Consider the following 15,185-nt stretch of genomic DNA (forward strand, 5'->3'; position numbering starts at 1 on the left):
CTCTTTCTGTTTATCTCTTCAGCCACGGTAAGCTTTAGTGGCGGATGTTTAACAGCTGCAACGTTTTACTTTTGTAAATTAACAGCACGTTGGTAACTATTGACCAGGATTTCGGTGACCTAAATAGCACCTTGTGTGTTAAAAAGCAATTTGTCAAATGCTAGATTTACAATGACTCCTTAATGAGATTAAAAAAGGAGTAAGAAGTGGAGTTTGTGAGAGGTTCGCCCTTGTTCCCCTGTTGTTTGTCACAGATTTTTCCATCCGTACAGCCTCTCATCTCCATAGCGTAATAAACAATTAACTCGAGCTCTTGGTGGCTTACTTTTTTTTATTTATTTCTTCATTAGTTCATCTCCTGTTGAAAGCACACTCCACTTTGATTGGCAGCTCACACTAATTGACACACAAAGTCAGACTCTCAGACACACGCACACACACACACGTGTATGCACAAGCACTCTTTCAGCTCATGCTATGCTAGGTCATGCACCTTGTGTACACATTTGCATGCAAACTTAACACACTTAATGAGCGCTCACAAATGTAAAAAAGAAAGAAAACTTCTATTGCAGCACACACACACACACACACACACAGATACACAAAGGGATCAGTGTGATGATTTTAATTAGATCAGCCTGCAACTCAGAGAAGGAGAGAAGCCAGATTAGTGCTGCCCAGCATTATAGCCTTCCAAGCCTTTATCTGAGATTACGGTGGAGGGACACAACCTCAAGGTCAATAGCGCTATGAAGAGGAGACGGGACGTGTGTGAGAGAGTGTTCAATTAATTGTGATTTTGGTACCGACGAGAGCGTATCGATTTTGCACTTTTTGTGGTTCAAAGTGTCCGGTCGCATGCAAACAGGGTTTTGATGGAATATCCAAATATTCCACGCACGCTTTTGTGGTTTGTGATAATACTCTTAGTGTTGCAGTCGGCAGACGTTTGACACAGCCGGGCTGCAGTCACATGAGCTGTGTGACACCGTGAACCACTTCCCAATCAGCTAAACAACACTGTTCTATGTACGTGATTGATTAGAGGCTGATTAACAGCTGGATTCAGCATCACAGACTGATTTCTAAGAGATCGGACAGAATCCGTGTCGCACACACATGCACACGCAAATCAAACACCCTTACAGATGACCACAAACGGTAACACACACACACACCCCGAGGCTGAAAATGTCAGAGCCTTTTCCTTATAATATCCAGACTGATCTCCATGAGTACATACAGCTCATGGTTTATTATTATCCTCTGCGATCCATAATTCATCCCCTAATAGCGTTTTACAAGCATAATGGCGTGAGCTGTTTTGAACTTTTCAGCCTTTGGGCTGAGATAAAATACCAGTGAATATGATATGATTTGAACCCTTTAGCGACACACAATGTTTACCTTTCTGCTGGCCGTTTCTGAAGTTATGATAAGGAGTTTTCTGTTTTCTACCAAGTTCAAGTGCCTTTTTACCATTTAAAGCGTTACAAATCAAATGTCATATTGTTTTTATTATTATATTTCTTCTATACTTTTTCTACTGCATGCATTGTTTTGCAGTGTTGATGTTTCAGACTGTACACTTTCAGGCAACAAATATGAAATACATCATTAATAAAATAAATACGGCACTCTCCAACAAATGTGGAGTGGGGAAATGACAGTGGGATTAGTGCGACACTAAGAAGCTGCAGTTATGGTCCTTTAAATCACAGCGATGTATATATATATGTATTCACATTCATCCATTTCATTTTTTCTCCAACTTTCTTTCCCGCTCTGCAAGCACACCTGACCCATAACATTCTAATATCCCTCTGAATAAAGCGTTTTACCACTAACCTCATTACAGTAATTATTCTTCTTACAGGATGATTACGGTACATGATGTACATGTGTGTGGTTCGGTATTGGGGCATGCTATTCTATTTACAGAATGTTTTACTACATGTGGGAGGCGTGAGGGCGGGTGACTGTGTGTGTGTGTGTGTGTGTGTGTGTGCGCATTGCATTTGTGTTTATATGTGTTTCCTCATACGCACAGCGGAGGCTTCCCTCTGTGGATAGGCGGTCTTTGATGCTAATATGAAGCGACGCATCTTCCCTCGCAGTGTGTGCGTGATTTTTGTGTGCTCGCTTGCGTGTGTGTGTACAGTATTTGTGCTCTGAGAACTTATGCAATTAGAGTTTGTCTTTGCTTTACCACACTGACCGAAATGCTGATGGACGTACAGCCTTAAGCTGACACAAGCCATCCCTCCTCCGCCGTGTGTGTTAATGTGCGTGTGCGTTAACTCTTGGCTTAATGTTTTGTGACTGAAATTGTTGTGTTACGCGTACCCACACACACACACACACACACTCGTGCGCATACACGCTGTCTAAGAATAGTCGGTTCACACAGCGGCACCGTGGCTCAGAGGGCCAGTTACTGTAAAAGGGATTTCAGAAGTTGACTTCTGAAGGCAGAGCTGATCTGTACAGCAGGTCCTGTCCTCCTCCTCCAGCCTCAGAGGGAGGAAGGGAGGGAGGGAGAAAGGGAGAGAGAGAGAGGGAGAGAGAGAGAGACTCTCACCCTCCAACGTAACCAGATCATTAATGTCTTTCTTCAAAAACTGCAGGATTTAAAGATCCCTCCACCATTTACAACCTACTATTACAAGTAATAGCTGTATAATTTCTAAAGGAATCACTCTTAGCACTGGGATTGATATCCCAGCAGCAACCAGTGCCGTTAATACCAGTCATATACCGTATGTGTAGTAAATGCAAAATCCACAAAGCCCTCACTGCTGTACTCTGTTCACATTAGAGAGATTTTAGCATTAGGAATGATACTCTTTCCATATTTTTCAACAGCATTACAAATTCTTGATTGTTGGAAATGGATGAATGACCTAAACTAAACCCCAAAAAAGGGGAAAATGATCTTTATGAATGCCAAATCTATGAATATATACGCTATTGATCTTGGAAAGCAGAGAATAGATGCCAAGGTGGGAGAGATAACACTCAAAAGATCACGCTGTGCAGCCACACGTGTCCGTTGATTTCTTCATGGCTCCATGTCGTCACCATGCCGCTATCAGCATGTGCTAATATTCTTTTTTTTGGAGGGGGAAGGGGCCTTTCCCAGGGAGAGTTAAGATTCAAACCTTTAATCCATATCCTCATCTCCACCTTCCACTTCCCACATCTGACTCTCTTCCGCCTGCTCATTCTCTCTTCCAAATAATCCACTTGTACAAACTTATTTTAATTCGCCAGATTAAAGACTTTTCTGTTTGCTGCTGCCTTTAATTGACCACAACACTGCAAATTGTATTCTTTTTTAGTTTTTAATGTTGTCTTGTTTGTTTCAATAAATGTTCTTAACTGTTTTGGATGTTTTTATTGGTTTATCGAATTGCCTTGTTTTTTAATTGTGCTACACAATTAAAATGACCTTGCCTTGCCTCTAATTCTCCCTCTCTCTCTCCCTCTCTCTCTCTCTCTCTCTCTCTCTCTCTCTCTCTCTCTCTCTCTCTCTCTCTCTCTCTCTCTCTCTCTCTCTCTCTCTCTGTCTGCAGCCATCGGTGTCCAGATGACTCTAGATATGATTGAGTCTAAATTCTGGGCTATTGCATCACAGGTGAGTATGTACAGGCTCAATGTGGTGCTGGCGGTCTCCTCTATTACCATTCCTTTTTGTGAGATTTTTGTGTGTATTGTTGTATGTCAAGGACCGCTATGCATTATTTGTAAATTAAACCCTGGGAATAGAGTAGTATTGCTTTAGCTTTTCCCATGTGAGATTTGTGGCTTAGATGTTTTAATGTCTACCATAAAACAAGTTAATTGTAGCACTACACTGGCACTAATGAGAAATGTCTGTTTGTATTTATGGTTGTAGCTGTTATATTGATCACTGCCTCCCTAAATAGGGACTCCTTCTGGATGTAGTCTTTGTCCTGTATTGAGGAAAATCCCCTTGGACCACCAACCTATTCTGAAAACCATTTATTGCTGTACTCATTTATGATTATAGGTTTTTATTTCTCCTCCATTAGTTGGTAATTAAAGCATTTTAACTTTGTTGGATTTAAAGCTAAATACATTGTTTTCCATATAACTGCCATGAAATGAGGGCTTACCCTGCCGGAAATGTTATTTTGAAAGCTTAAAAGACATTAATAGAATTGCTTTCAGCTGATTAATTATGCAGCTCGGAGAATTGCATCCGTACTACTTTCAGTGGAGGAGCTTGTTATCCTTTGAGTTCTTCAGACCTTCACGAAAGGGTTGATTTGGCGTAACATCTCCACTGGTGTTTGATGGCTGTAAATGACAGCAGTTAAAAGAGCACTAGGACTGTAGGATAGCCATTAAATGATGGATTGCTTCCACGGTGACTCCAGAGTGTGTGTGTGTGCGTGCGTGTGTGTGTGCGTGTTTCTGGGAGTGTTTGTGGAGATGTGTGAAGATGAGCGTACCGTATACATGTATGCGCCTGTTGACCGGGGACCATGTGCACAAACCATCTGTGCACAAGTGTGTTGTTATGTCCATAATCGTCAACCAGAAGGTCGTTAGCCGCATGTGCAATAGCCTTGTTGTCCACTCGGGTTGTGCTCTAAGCCCTTGATTCTCTTGATTTTCTTTCCTCTGATGTCCCCTCCTTCTCTGCTATTCCCTTTTCACCTCGTATCCTCCCTCCTTCTACCCTCGTATCCACTCCTTACCCCTCCCTCTTCTTAGATAGGTTACATAATCATCATCCTGTCATGTGTCTACTGTCAACCGTCTTTATTTAGTCTGGGGTTTATGTATGTATTTACGCATGCTCTCACAGTCTGTGCTTGTCCGGACTGCCTATGTTAATATCGCCCCATCCATGCATGGATAGTGGTCCATACTGTGTGACGTATATTTCGGAGGAAGCACAATAACTGGTCACATGGCAGCCAACCACCCACTCAAAAAGACTAAAGAGGGTGTCATATTGGTCCACTGGGCCAAGACACACAGTGCTGTAGGACTTAATTGAAGAACCCCCCAAGGCAAAAAGTCTATCTATTTTATCACATTCATCTGGGGTGAACAAAACATCTTTTATTTATACGTTCATATATCATTTTATTTTATTATATTTGATCTTCAGAGATTCATCCATTTTGCCAATGTATTAACAGTAAATATGTTGGGAGCTTTTTATTTTAGTCATTACGTATTGGGAATGTTTAACCTATTAACAAGTATTGTTTCACTCAGATGATCATACTACTCCCTCTTTAGGTGTTAAGTAAAATAAATCTAGTTGAAATGATCATGGCATGGAACCCTGCGTAGTTCATCAAAGATCTCACAGTTACACAAGTGAGGGAAACTCCATCTCATCTGATAGCTTCAGTGTAAGCTTGACTTCCTTTAAATAAGATGGTATAAAGATGATGAACTATGAATTGGAAGGGTGGAGGAATAGTTCATCAGCTTCCATCTCATAGGGATGAGTCACCGTGTCCTGCACAGCACACTCAGTCTTGTGTACTCTCTCAGTGTGTGCGCGCGTGTGTGTGTGTGTGTGTGTGTGTGTGTGTGTGTTTGAGCGTGCATGAGTCTAAATCCATGGTGTTTTGGAGTTACATATGTTTTAAAAGGGAGAGAGACAGTAAAAGAGAAAGAAACAAGTAGAAATACAACATCGCAAAAAAACCTAATTGCTTTGCTCCACTGACTCATGTTCTCCTGACTCATTTGTTTCACCTCGCAATGGCGCAGTGTAAGGATCACCTGGCGATGCAGTGAGAGACTGTGAGGCGACGGTAACGCCACAATAAGCTCTTCATCAGTGATCAAACTTAAATAGGGAATGGAAGAATAGATCGAATAGAATATGAACAAATGAGCTGTTTTGATTTTAATTCATTTGTGGCGTGATTGCGGAAGGAGGGGACAGTTAATCAGTCCATCTGGCAAAGCCGCTGAGAATTGAATTAAGTGTTTGTACTGACCTGGCCTTATAAGGGTAAATTATTATTGTTTTGTAAACAATATATATCAGGATGTGACAGGCCGTTTTCCATTAGATTATTGTTGGATCCACTATGCACATTCATGCTCCCCTGAGGAGGAAACATTTCCACTTTGAACACTTCATTAAACCGAAATAGCAAACGCGCACACAAAATAAAATAATCTAAAGGGCATTTTTACAATTCATTTGCTTTGCAAATCAACCCATTTGAATTCAAGTGCCCATGCATGTTTTGCAGTTGCAATAATCATGACAAAATGAAAACTGCTGGCCCGACATTCTGCACGGTTCTTTAGAACACAGTTGTCTTAAATCTAATCCACTTTCCAATTTTATATACATTGTATGTCTCATCCACTGTGGAAGGTTCATCATTTCTGTCAGTCCACTCAACGGAACGTATGGTTCATTTCAGGAGGCAGTGTTGGGAAGTGGAGGGAAAGACTGACACTTTGCTGTAATGGGATTGAAAAGGATGATGGATCGCCTCATTCGCACTTTGACACGCTCTATATAGCCCGACCACGCTTCTAAAGACATATTGTCCACAGACTCCAATCCACACGGACACACGGTGTGACATTAAAGTCACAAGGAGAACTATTGACGTTTTGACCCTTCCACTGATGAGGGAAAGCTCTGGGAGGCCACATTTTCACACAGTGCTCATAAGGGACAGCCGATACACAAATCCTATTTTGATCATTAAAGCCAGAACCGCTAAATCTTTTCGATTTTTTTTTTTCATTTTCATACACTGGTTATAAAATGTTTGTTAATTTGTTGAATTTCTGCTTGAAAATCTGTTCAAATCATAATCAAATCCACAGAAATCTTTTCCTTGTGTGTTGTGGGATGATGTGTGGCTCTGTCAACGTCGGCTTGCACATCATTAACTGAAGAAATCTTTCCCTCCTCTTTGTGTTCTCTCTCCTTGTTCCTCTTTGTGTGTCTTCGCAGCCAAATGACACAGATGTAAGTAAGCGTTATTGCTCCTCTCCTCGCTCTTCAAAACATCGCACTACTTATTTTTAAGGCCGCGAAGCCGACTTCACACTCCGCTTGAAACGCGTCACGCGCACGTTATGTGCACACAGCCACAAGAGCGTCACACTGAATGTGTTTAAATCATTTAGTCACACACACAGACACGCCCTCCTTTATAGATGTGCTCATCAGATAATGACACAAATCTCACTTGCAGCCTTTGGAATTCTAACATTTTGCTTTCTCCCCGTCTCCCCGTCTGTCCTCCAGTGCTCTGACACGGACGGGGTTTGTCCTCTCCGGTGCGACAGCTTTGTGAGTACATCTCGCTGTCGGTTCACAGTTCAAAGAGGTCAAACATTTTGAGCTCACGCTAATTGTACAAAAATACACAAAGGACTTATATAGCTTCAGTTTTGAGTCGAATCGTGAGTTATTTTGCGCTTTGTTACTTTGTTTGGGGACGTTCTTCTCTACATAAGTTCTAAGTGCTTTCTCTGTCTCCGTCTCTCATCTCAGGATATCGCATGCTACGTGATTGATAATAATGGCTTTGTCATCATTTCCAAAGAGCGTACTGATGTGAGTTCTCACACACACACACACACACACACACACACTCACTCAAATAGTCTGCTTTCTGGACTTTTAAGTGTTTGACTTGATTATTTGAGTGCTTTTACAGCTTTCAATTGTCCTTACCTATAAGAGAACCCACGTCACGGAAAAATTGCTGGTGTTTCAGTGAAGAGTCCCGCTTCTCATTCAATGAACCTTTTGTTGAAGGGTAACTACGGTTCTTTTCATCCCGGACCCTATTTTCCCATTTTTTCTTTTGTTTCTAAGCGACTCATGGGGACAATCATTTTTCAGACAGCAGCCACTAAACGGGTTGCCATGTATTCACTCGACCGTCGAGGTGCGTTTAATACAAGTGGTTGTTTTTTACGCTACTGACAGGCCAGCGAGATGGCACTTACTTCTAGCACTTTGTGGCCCGGCTGCCTCGAAGAAATTGTACTTTCTTTTTTCTATTCTTCTGTTCTTCTGGGTCTGCAACCTCACGGTTGAGTTGATTTATTGTTAATTGCTTTGGATTAAAAATTAAAAATCGAACAGGCTCAGATTGTAATTAGATGTAATTAATAACTTGGCTAGATGCGGCCAGTTTGCGCGTTGTGTCACGTGACCACTGCGGAGACGTGAGGGGAGCGTCTTGGAGTCGATCGGCTGTGTCGTGACAGTTTGTTGTGTTGGAGTAAACAAAGCACAGCTCAGTGTTACCCACAGGATTCATCACGAGTCATGGCCGAATATTTTAGCGGATTTCGGGCAGCACGGATGCTCTGCAACGTTCCAGGCAAACGAGATTGAGCAAATTGAGCTGATATTTTTTTTGTTCTGTGGGGCCTTTGCATCAAATTTTGTCAGACATTTAAAATGTCAGTGGCAAAGATTCCCCATCGCATCCCCACTTGTTTAGCGTCAGCCGTCTGAAGCAATCTTATCGATACTGGACCCAATTCTTAAAAAATGTTATCCAGTTAAACTCTTTTTAATTAAAACGCTAATTCCACTAAAAAGATTCCTGCCGAGACCTCCACTAAGCACATGTGACGGGAGATCCATGCTTTCAGCCAACACGCAACATGACACGAATGATGGATCATACCGTTCACATTGGGGGGGGGGGAAAAGGATGTCATGAGTTTACCGTCATCAGCCAAAAGGTTTTTTTTGTGCACTTTTTCCTTTTCTAATAGGCGGGCCGATTTTTTGGTGAGGTTGACGGATCAGTGATGACGACGCTTATCAGAATGGGCATGTTCAAAAGGTGAGGGGCTGGTTGTCGTTTTCCCTGACTGTTAAGATGGCTATTTGTCTGTCGTCGCAAAGGTTCAGGTGGCTAGCGAGTTTCTGACTCGACCTGCAACATACTCAATGAGCTGCAACATACTCAATGAACTTCTCTCAATCACATTGCTGGTCTTATCCAGGAGTGGGGCTTTTAAATGCTTTTTGTCAGCCTGTTATGCTCTTATACACCAGCATTAGTATGCATGTGCAACCCAAAGCCTGCAGGGCATGCTTCACTGTCACTGTAGAGACTCAAAAGCTTTGTTCGCATTGCTTCCTAATGGTATAGTCTCTACGTGCTGACGGTAGCTAATTCACCCATCTGTGTACCTGCGCTACAGGTGGCTCGGCTTTGCCCTTTTGCTCCCATTCAAGCTCCTCTTTCCTTCTTTACTTTCTTCCCGTCTTTTATATTTGAGATGGTTGATCTCTTTTTGTACAGTTAAGAGATTGTGTCATGTTTCATTTGACCCAGGATATTACATAACTTCAACGGGTGTGCACTCATACTTACGTCTGAATGCTTCTTCAAAGTGTGTGTCTTTATTTATGTGTTCTTGTGCTTCCACCTTTCTAATGACAACAAATAAACAATGTAGAAGAACAAGGAAAGGTCCTTTCACGGAGTCAATCCTCTTTTTGAGGGGGAATACTCCTAGCCCTAGGATGATTTTCTGTTCTAAGCTGAGTTAGGGATCAGGTTTTCTTCAATAGTTGGCGAAGTGTTGCCTGAAGATCAACACTGTGTGCTTTTGTGTCTTTGTGTCTGCGTGTGTGCGTGTGTGCTTCCTCAGGGTGTCCTTGTTCGACTACCAGGCCATGTGTAAGATGAACCTGCACTCTGTCAGCAGCGCACGGCCACTTCTCAGTGTAAGCAAAGATAACACAATATTATGACCACAACTGTCAGTCAATGCCGCAGTAACCATGATCTACCTGCTTATCTCCTCAGCCGTTCTATGGTTTGGCCTCAGCCCTCAAGTGGTTCCTCTCCAACTTCCTACTGTGAGTGTTGCTAGGGGCAACCAGAATGTTACTATGTCCAAAATGTCAAAGTTCAATTACTAATATGTATCAATAATCAGTCATTTCAGATTGATCTTTTTTTCTTTGTAAAAGCATCTTTTTTTTATTGGTTACCATTGCAAAAGTATTATTGGAATAGTTTGACATTTTGAGAACTATGTTTATTTGCTTTCTTTCCAAGACAAGACGACTGCTCACTGAGGGAAAGCGTTTACGTGGCTCCAGCGAAATCCGCTGATAAGCATCTGTAAAGCTCACTGAAATATTAGATCTAGTTAATGTTTTCTGTTCAAATAAAAAAACTAAATGTATAATCAATAGTTGGCTGTTTAACGCAAAGTCTTTACTGTAGTAATTGGGGAAGGCTTATCCAGTTATTCAAAAAACAGCTACCAATTACTGCTGAGTAATATGAGGACCCATTTTCATATTCCCATGACACAACTTTGAATCCCGGCCCAGTTTTAGAATGCTGAATGCAATCTGCTTGCAATCTGCTTTGGTCCATAACGATGTGCTGGCTGACTCCCTCCTGTCTGTCCACTCTCTTCTTCATCAGGTTTCTCCTGGAGTTCAATTTCTGCGGCTTCTGGCACACGGACCATTTTGCTGATGGTGAGTTCTAGAAGAAAAAGATTTAGCCATTTAAACTCAAACTTCCATCGTTGTGACAAATGTCTATTAATATGTGCTGAGAAGTATGAATCATGATTGTGTATATCAACCCAACCGTGAGAGCAAATATGCGATATGATAAATATGAGTTAGTCAGTGTTTGTGACCCAAAACATACCGTTCACATCCACATTGATTAGCAAGTCAATTCTTATGGGATCATGACATATTCCTATCATCAATTAAATGAGTAATGATGACACACATGGCTGTTTTGTCAGTGCAATACTTGGAGGGTTTACTGTAAGATTCATTGTGGAACATCACATCCTCGGATCCCCTCATCACTCATCTTCCTCTGTCTTTCCACTAATCACACATTCTCTTCTTCATGACCCCCAACTGTCAATTTTCCACTCTATTCCTCTTGCTCCACGTCATCATCATCGTCATCATCATCAACATCATCCCTTCATTCAGCCAAGCCATCTTTCAGCGTGTGTGAGTATCTGTCTTGAAGTGGTCTTCTATAAAACTACAGTACCTTTTGTGTGTGGTGTAGTGTTTGTAGTATACTGGTGCCTCTGATTATGTAATCCGCTTTAATGGGAACAGGCACATCTGGTTTCTACAAAACAAGACCTAAGCATATTGTTGCACTGTCGACTAATATAATTCTCGGCATAATAAACAAAAAGTTATTATGGCTCTTCTTTCTGGTTTTGAAACCCATACATTTACCCGTAAAAAAGACACCAAATTGAATTTTGTTTGCGAGGTAGATTACCTCTGGTCATGGAAGAAAGCACTAAATGGCGTGAAAAGTGTGAAGCCTCTACGTAGATACCCTGCATTTACCCTGTCACACACTCTCAGCCTGTCACTCATCAACAAAACGTCACACGTACACATTCACATATTCTAATTGGAAACCTGGAAACATGACCCGGATCTATTTCTCCATTAGCATCCGCCCATAAGAAAAGAGGGGACATGCTGCAGCCATGTGACACGGAGTACCCCAGCTTCGTCTACGAGCCGTCAGTCAAAGAGACCAACAGCATCATTAAGTGTGGACGCTGCCAGAAGTAAGCAGGCACTCATGCACACTTAGGCACGCACAAATCTGCAGTGCGGCCCCCTCTAACGCCCCTGAACCAGTCATATTAAACTGCCTCTCCAAATGGAAAAAGAGGTGGCAAAAGGTGAAAGAGGGGGAACCATCTTAGCATATGTGTGTCTCTGTGTGTATCTCTGTCTGTGTGTGTGTGTGTGTGTGTGTGTTTGTTATAAAGAGTGAGAGAGGACAACGAAAAGGGGGAGAGACACTGTGGTAATATTCCAAAACAGATGTTGAGTGTGATTGCCCCCGTGAGGGCAAAACAGGTATCTGCAATAAAACTGATGCAAAGATTATTGGATATCAAAATGTTTATAACCCACTTTGGTCCAAACATTCAGTGAAAATTAAGCCTCTAAATTATAACAAAAAACATAACCTGGAGTTTTAATTGAAAAGTGCGAGAGTTGACACATTTAACATTATGTGTGTTTGTGTGTCAGGATGTTTGTGGTGCAACAGATCCCAGAGAGCAACCTGCTGATGCTGGTGGTGCAGGCTGACTGCGACTGCTCCAGACAGTACTCGCCCATCACCATGGAGCCCGAGGAAGTCAAATATATCCTTTGATGTTTTGCTGTTCATTAAGTCGGTTATTACTTTGAAATAGTTAAAGTAATATGCTCTGGTGACACGGACCAACAGGAAATTGCTAATGTTGTACAGCGAGTCCAGGATCTTAACCAGCTTCCAACTCTAAAATTGAATTTTTTGACTTTCCCTTTGACCACTCTGATTGTGATTGTTGGTATTTGAATCCCAGGGACACCTGTTCATGTTGTTGCTCTTTGACGCTGCAGCACATAATGCCTCAGTGAAGTGTGACAGGATGAGGTCCCAGAAGATTCGCCGGCGCCCCGAGTCCTGCCACGCCTACCACGCCCAGGTCAGCTGCTAAGGATCCACCCCATTTGTTGTTGTTTTTCACATTACTATACTGGTTCTGTGCACCAAATAGTGTAAAATCATAGTAATACTGTATATCTGCTGTCTTGTTTAACTCAATTGCATTTTGTGTTTTTTTTCCCTGTGCAGGAGAACGCCAATGACTGTGGAGGAGCTTCTGTTATATCTCTCTCTGCCTCTCTCTTCCTCACCTGCCTCTTCTTCTCCAAACTGGTCTCCTGATGATGGACAACTTCGCTTTTAATGAGGGCACTGGAATGATTCAAGAGACGTGTTTGGACACTGGACACCTCAAGTGGATTTCTTGTTTGTTTTTTTAAACTAGTGTTTCACTAGTGCTCCAAGGATGGACCCGTGATGTCATTTCTGAGCAGCTGTTAGTTAACTCATCATGTTTGAACTGACATGTTAACAGGCTGTTGTTGCTATGGACACTTTTTTTCAATTAGTTACTTTCTCATACACCACTGCATCTCAAAGGGAAAAGGGACTAAGGAGATGCTGGTGGTGGGGAGGTGGCTATGACGTGCATTAATACCTGGGATTATGAGTCACAAGATGCAACGATGCATGAAAAAGTCCATAGGGAGGGTTGTCGGCGGGGGGGGGGGTGATTCTCATTTCCAAAACACCACAGAACTTGAAATTGCAAACACACGTGCATATTATATATGCAGCTGTAAGCATGTAACACTCCGTCACCCCGAGTGCTACGTCTACCTATCGTAAACGCTTTTCTAGACCTTAAATAAGAGAAGGGCTGCGGCAACATATGGTAAACATTGTTGTGTAACACCAGTTTTGCTGCTGAAAGTTGTGTTTTACAGGGTGTTTGCAATATCAGTTTATGTAACTCTTCTGCAAATCGCAAGGGGTGATGGCTCACCAAGAAAGAACTGGCTGTGGAGTTCATACAAATGTGATAAAAATATCATCATAAAATCAGAATGGAAAGTCCCTTCACCATCTTATCTTGTACTTGGATTGCATCCCAAAAAAATATATTTTTGTTTGCCTTTCTGTCTTTATCAGCTGTGTCTTTCTGTGTGTCTGTACATACTGTGTGTTATTATGCTTGGCTGGACATCACTGTGGCAACTGAGGCTCTCACAGGATGTAGATCTACTATCACATTGAATAACACATGATGGTTGATTCAACCTGGTTGGACAAAATAGTTTTTTGTTGATTTATAATAATGCAATTACATAGTTCCAAAGATAATCTAGTACAAATACAAATCCTGCAAAAGGTTGCCCTTTTTTTATGGCGGTGACAACAAGCGTCCTCCCCTGCGGTTGCTTGGGCCTTATGGTGATGTTACTAATACTCGCCATACTTAACAGACTTTATAAATACATGGGAGGAAGTGTTCACCCTGGCAAATCAGATTGCTATGTGGACACAACATTGAAAAGTTCCCATAATTGCCATGTAAATTAACAGTGTAAATCTAAGTCAATAGGGTATTTTTGTATTGTTTGTTTTTCACATTTTGAACATAAGCATTTCATCGTGTTTTGGGTTGTGAGTGTCCCTTTAGCTTTTTTGAAAGTATTTCTGAATCATCTTATAAAGCATGTCTTTACGTTAAGCCTATGATGACAAAATTGCCTGAGAATTTGCCTGTTTATGTCATAGACTCAGATACATAATGTTTGTGAGTGTGCATCATTACAGAATGTTGTGTTTTGCTGAGATCATCTTGTTGATTTCATTCATTTGTCTTGTATTTATTCCTTATTTTCAATGTACAATATTCTGTATATTGTATGGATTCCATGTGAACAAGTTATATGTATGTTTGCTGACTGATTTGATCAACTAAATGAAATGATTGATATGGTTTTTGTACTGTATCTGTTGTCAGTGAGCATTCTGTTGTTTGTCAAGGATTAATTTCATTGCACACATTAATAAAAACTACAACAGCGAATCAGTCAAGGAATTACACTAAAACTCAAAGAGATGTATAGCATAAATATATCATGAATCAAGGGGGAACTCATTTTTGGCTTCTCAAAGCTTAAATTTCAAAAGAAAGAATCTCAATCCAAATAACATCTGTCAATTACACTTACATTACACTTACCATACATTTTACCATAAATAATTAAACCTTTGTAGAATTCAATTAAGAATTGAACATATGTCTACCTTGTAAAAATCTGAATCCAGTATTACGTCATGCTGGGATTTTATTTCCTTACACTTAAATTATGACTAACAATGTACTCTGACTGTATTTATACATCAGATTATATATTTAAGTTCCAGTTGCTCCCACGGACTACATGACAAATGAAGCATCTGGAGCAGCATTCGGTATCTCTATGTGGAAATGCACTAATTGTAAGTCCCTTTGGATAAACGCGTCAGCTAAATGACATGTAATGTAGTGTAATGTAATGTATCTTAGCCTGCACTTTCAGATTTCCTTTCATCTTGAGAGGAAGTCAGAAACAATGCACGTGCAACAACATATCAATGTTAAGGGAATGTTAGGCACGATTTAGAAGGACTCTGTGGTCGAATTAAAATTAGAATTTCATGACAAACATATGTTGTGGAATCTAAAATAAAAAGCCAATTATATATATATATACTTTTTGGGGGGGGGACTCCCTATATCCTATTGGCCCTTTTTGACCC

The 15,185-nt window shown here is 41.1% G+C and overlaps 1 protein-coding gene across 3 annotated transcripts in view; it reads left to right on the plus strand.

The window, feature by feature from the left end:
- Positions 1-13,138, plus strand: part of cacna2d4a (calcium channel, voltage-dependent, alpha 2/delta subunit 4a) — a 65,572-nt gene extending 52,434 nt beyond the window's left edge. For 2 of the 3 annotated variants that reach the window (XR_009942864.1, XR_009942865.1), the window contains 11 exons: positions 3,579-3,640; positions 6,983-6,997; positions 7,280-7,324; positions 7,529-7,591; positions 8,773-8,843; positions 9,661-9,736; positions 9,819-9,871; positions 10,452-10,507; positions 11,475-11,595; positions 12,071-12,513; positions 12,663-13,137. Coding sequence is in view for 1 of the 3 variants with exons in the window: in XM_037460354.2 (XP_037316251.2) it covers positions 3,579-3,640; positions 6,983-6,997; positions 7,280-7,324; positions 7,529-7,591; positions 8,773-8,843; positions 9,661-9,736; positions 9,819-9,871; positions 10,452-10,507; positions 11,475-11,595; positions 12,071-12,186; positions 12,431-12,513; positions 12,663-12,755 (854 nt within the window). In the remaining 2 variants the exon portion in view is untranslated. Of the gene's footprint in view, positions 1-3,578; positions 3,641-6,982; positions 6,998-7,279; positions 7,325-7,528; positions 7,592-8,772; positions 8,844-9,660; positions 9,737-9,818; positions 9,872-10,451; positions 10,508-11,474; positions 11,596-12,070; positions 12,514-12,662 lie in introns of all 3 variants that reach the window. The other variant, XM_037460354.2, reaches the window with a different exon arrangement.
- Positions 13,139-15,185: the final 2,047 nt, after the last annotated feature.

The sequence above is a fragment of the Pungitius pungitius genome, chromosome 2, assembly GCF_949316345.1.
Source record: "Pungitius pungitius chromosome 2, fPunPun2.1, whole genome shotgun sequence".
NCBI lineage: Eukaryota > Metazoa > Chordata > Actinopteri > Perciformes > Gasterosteidae > Pungitius > Pungitius pungitius.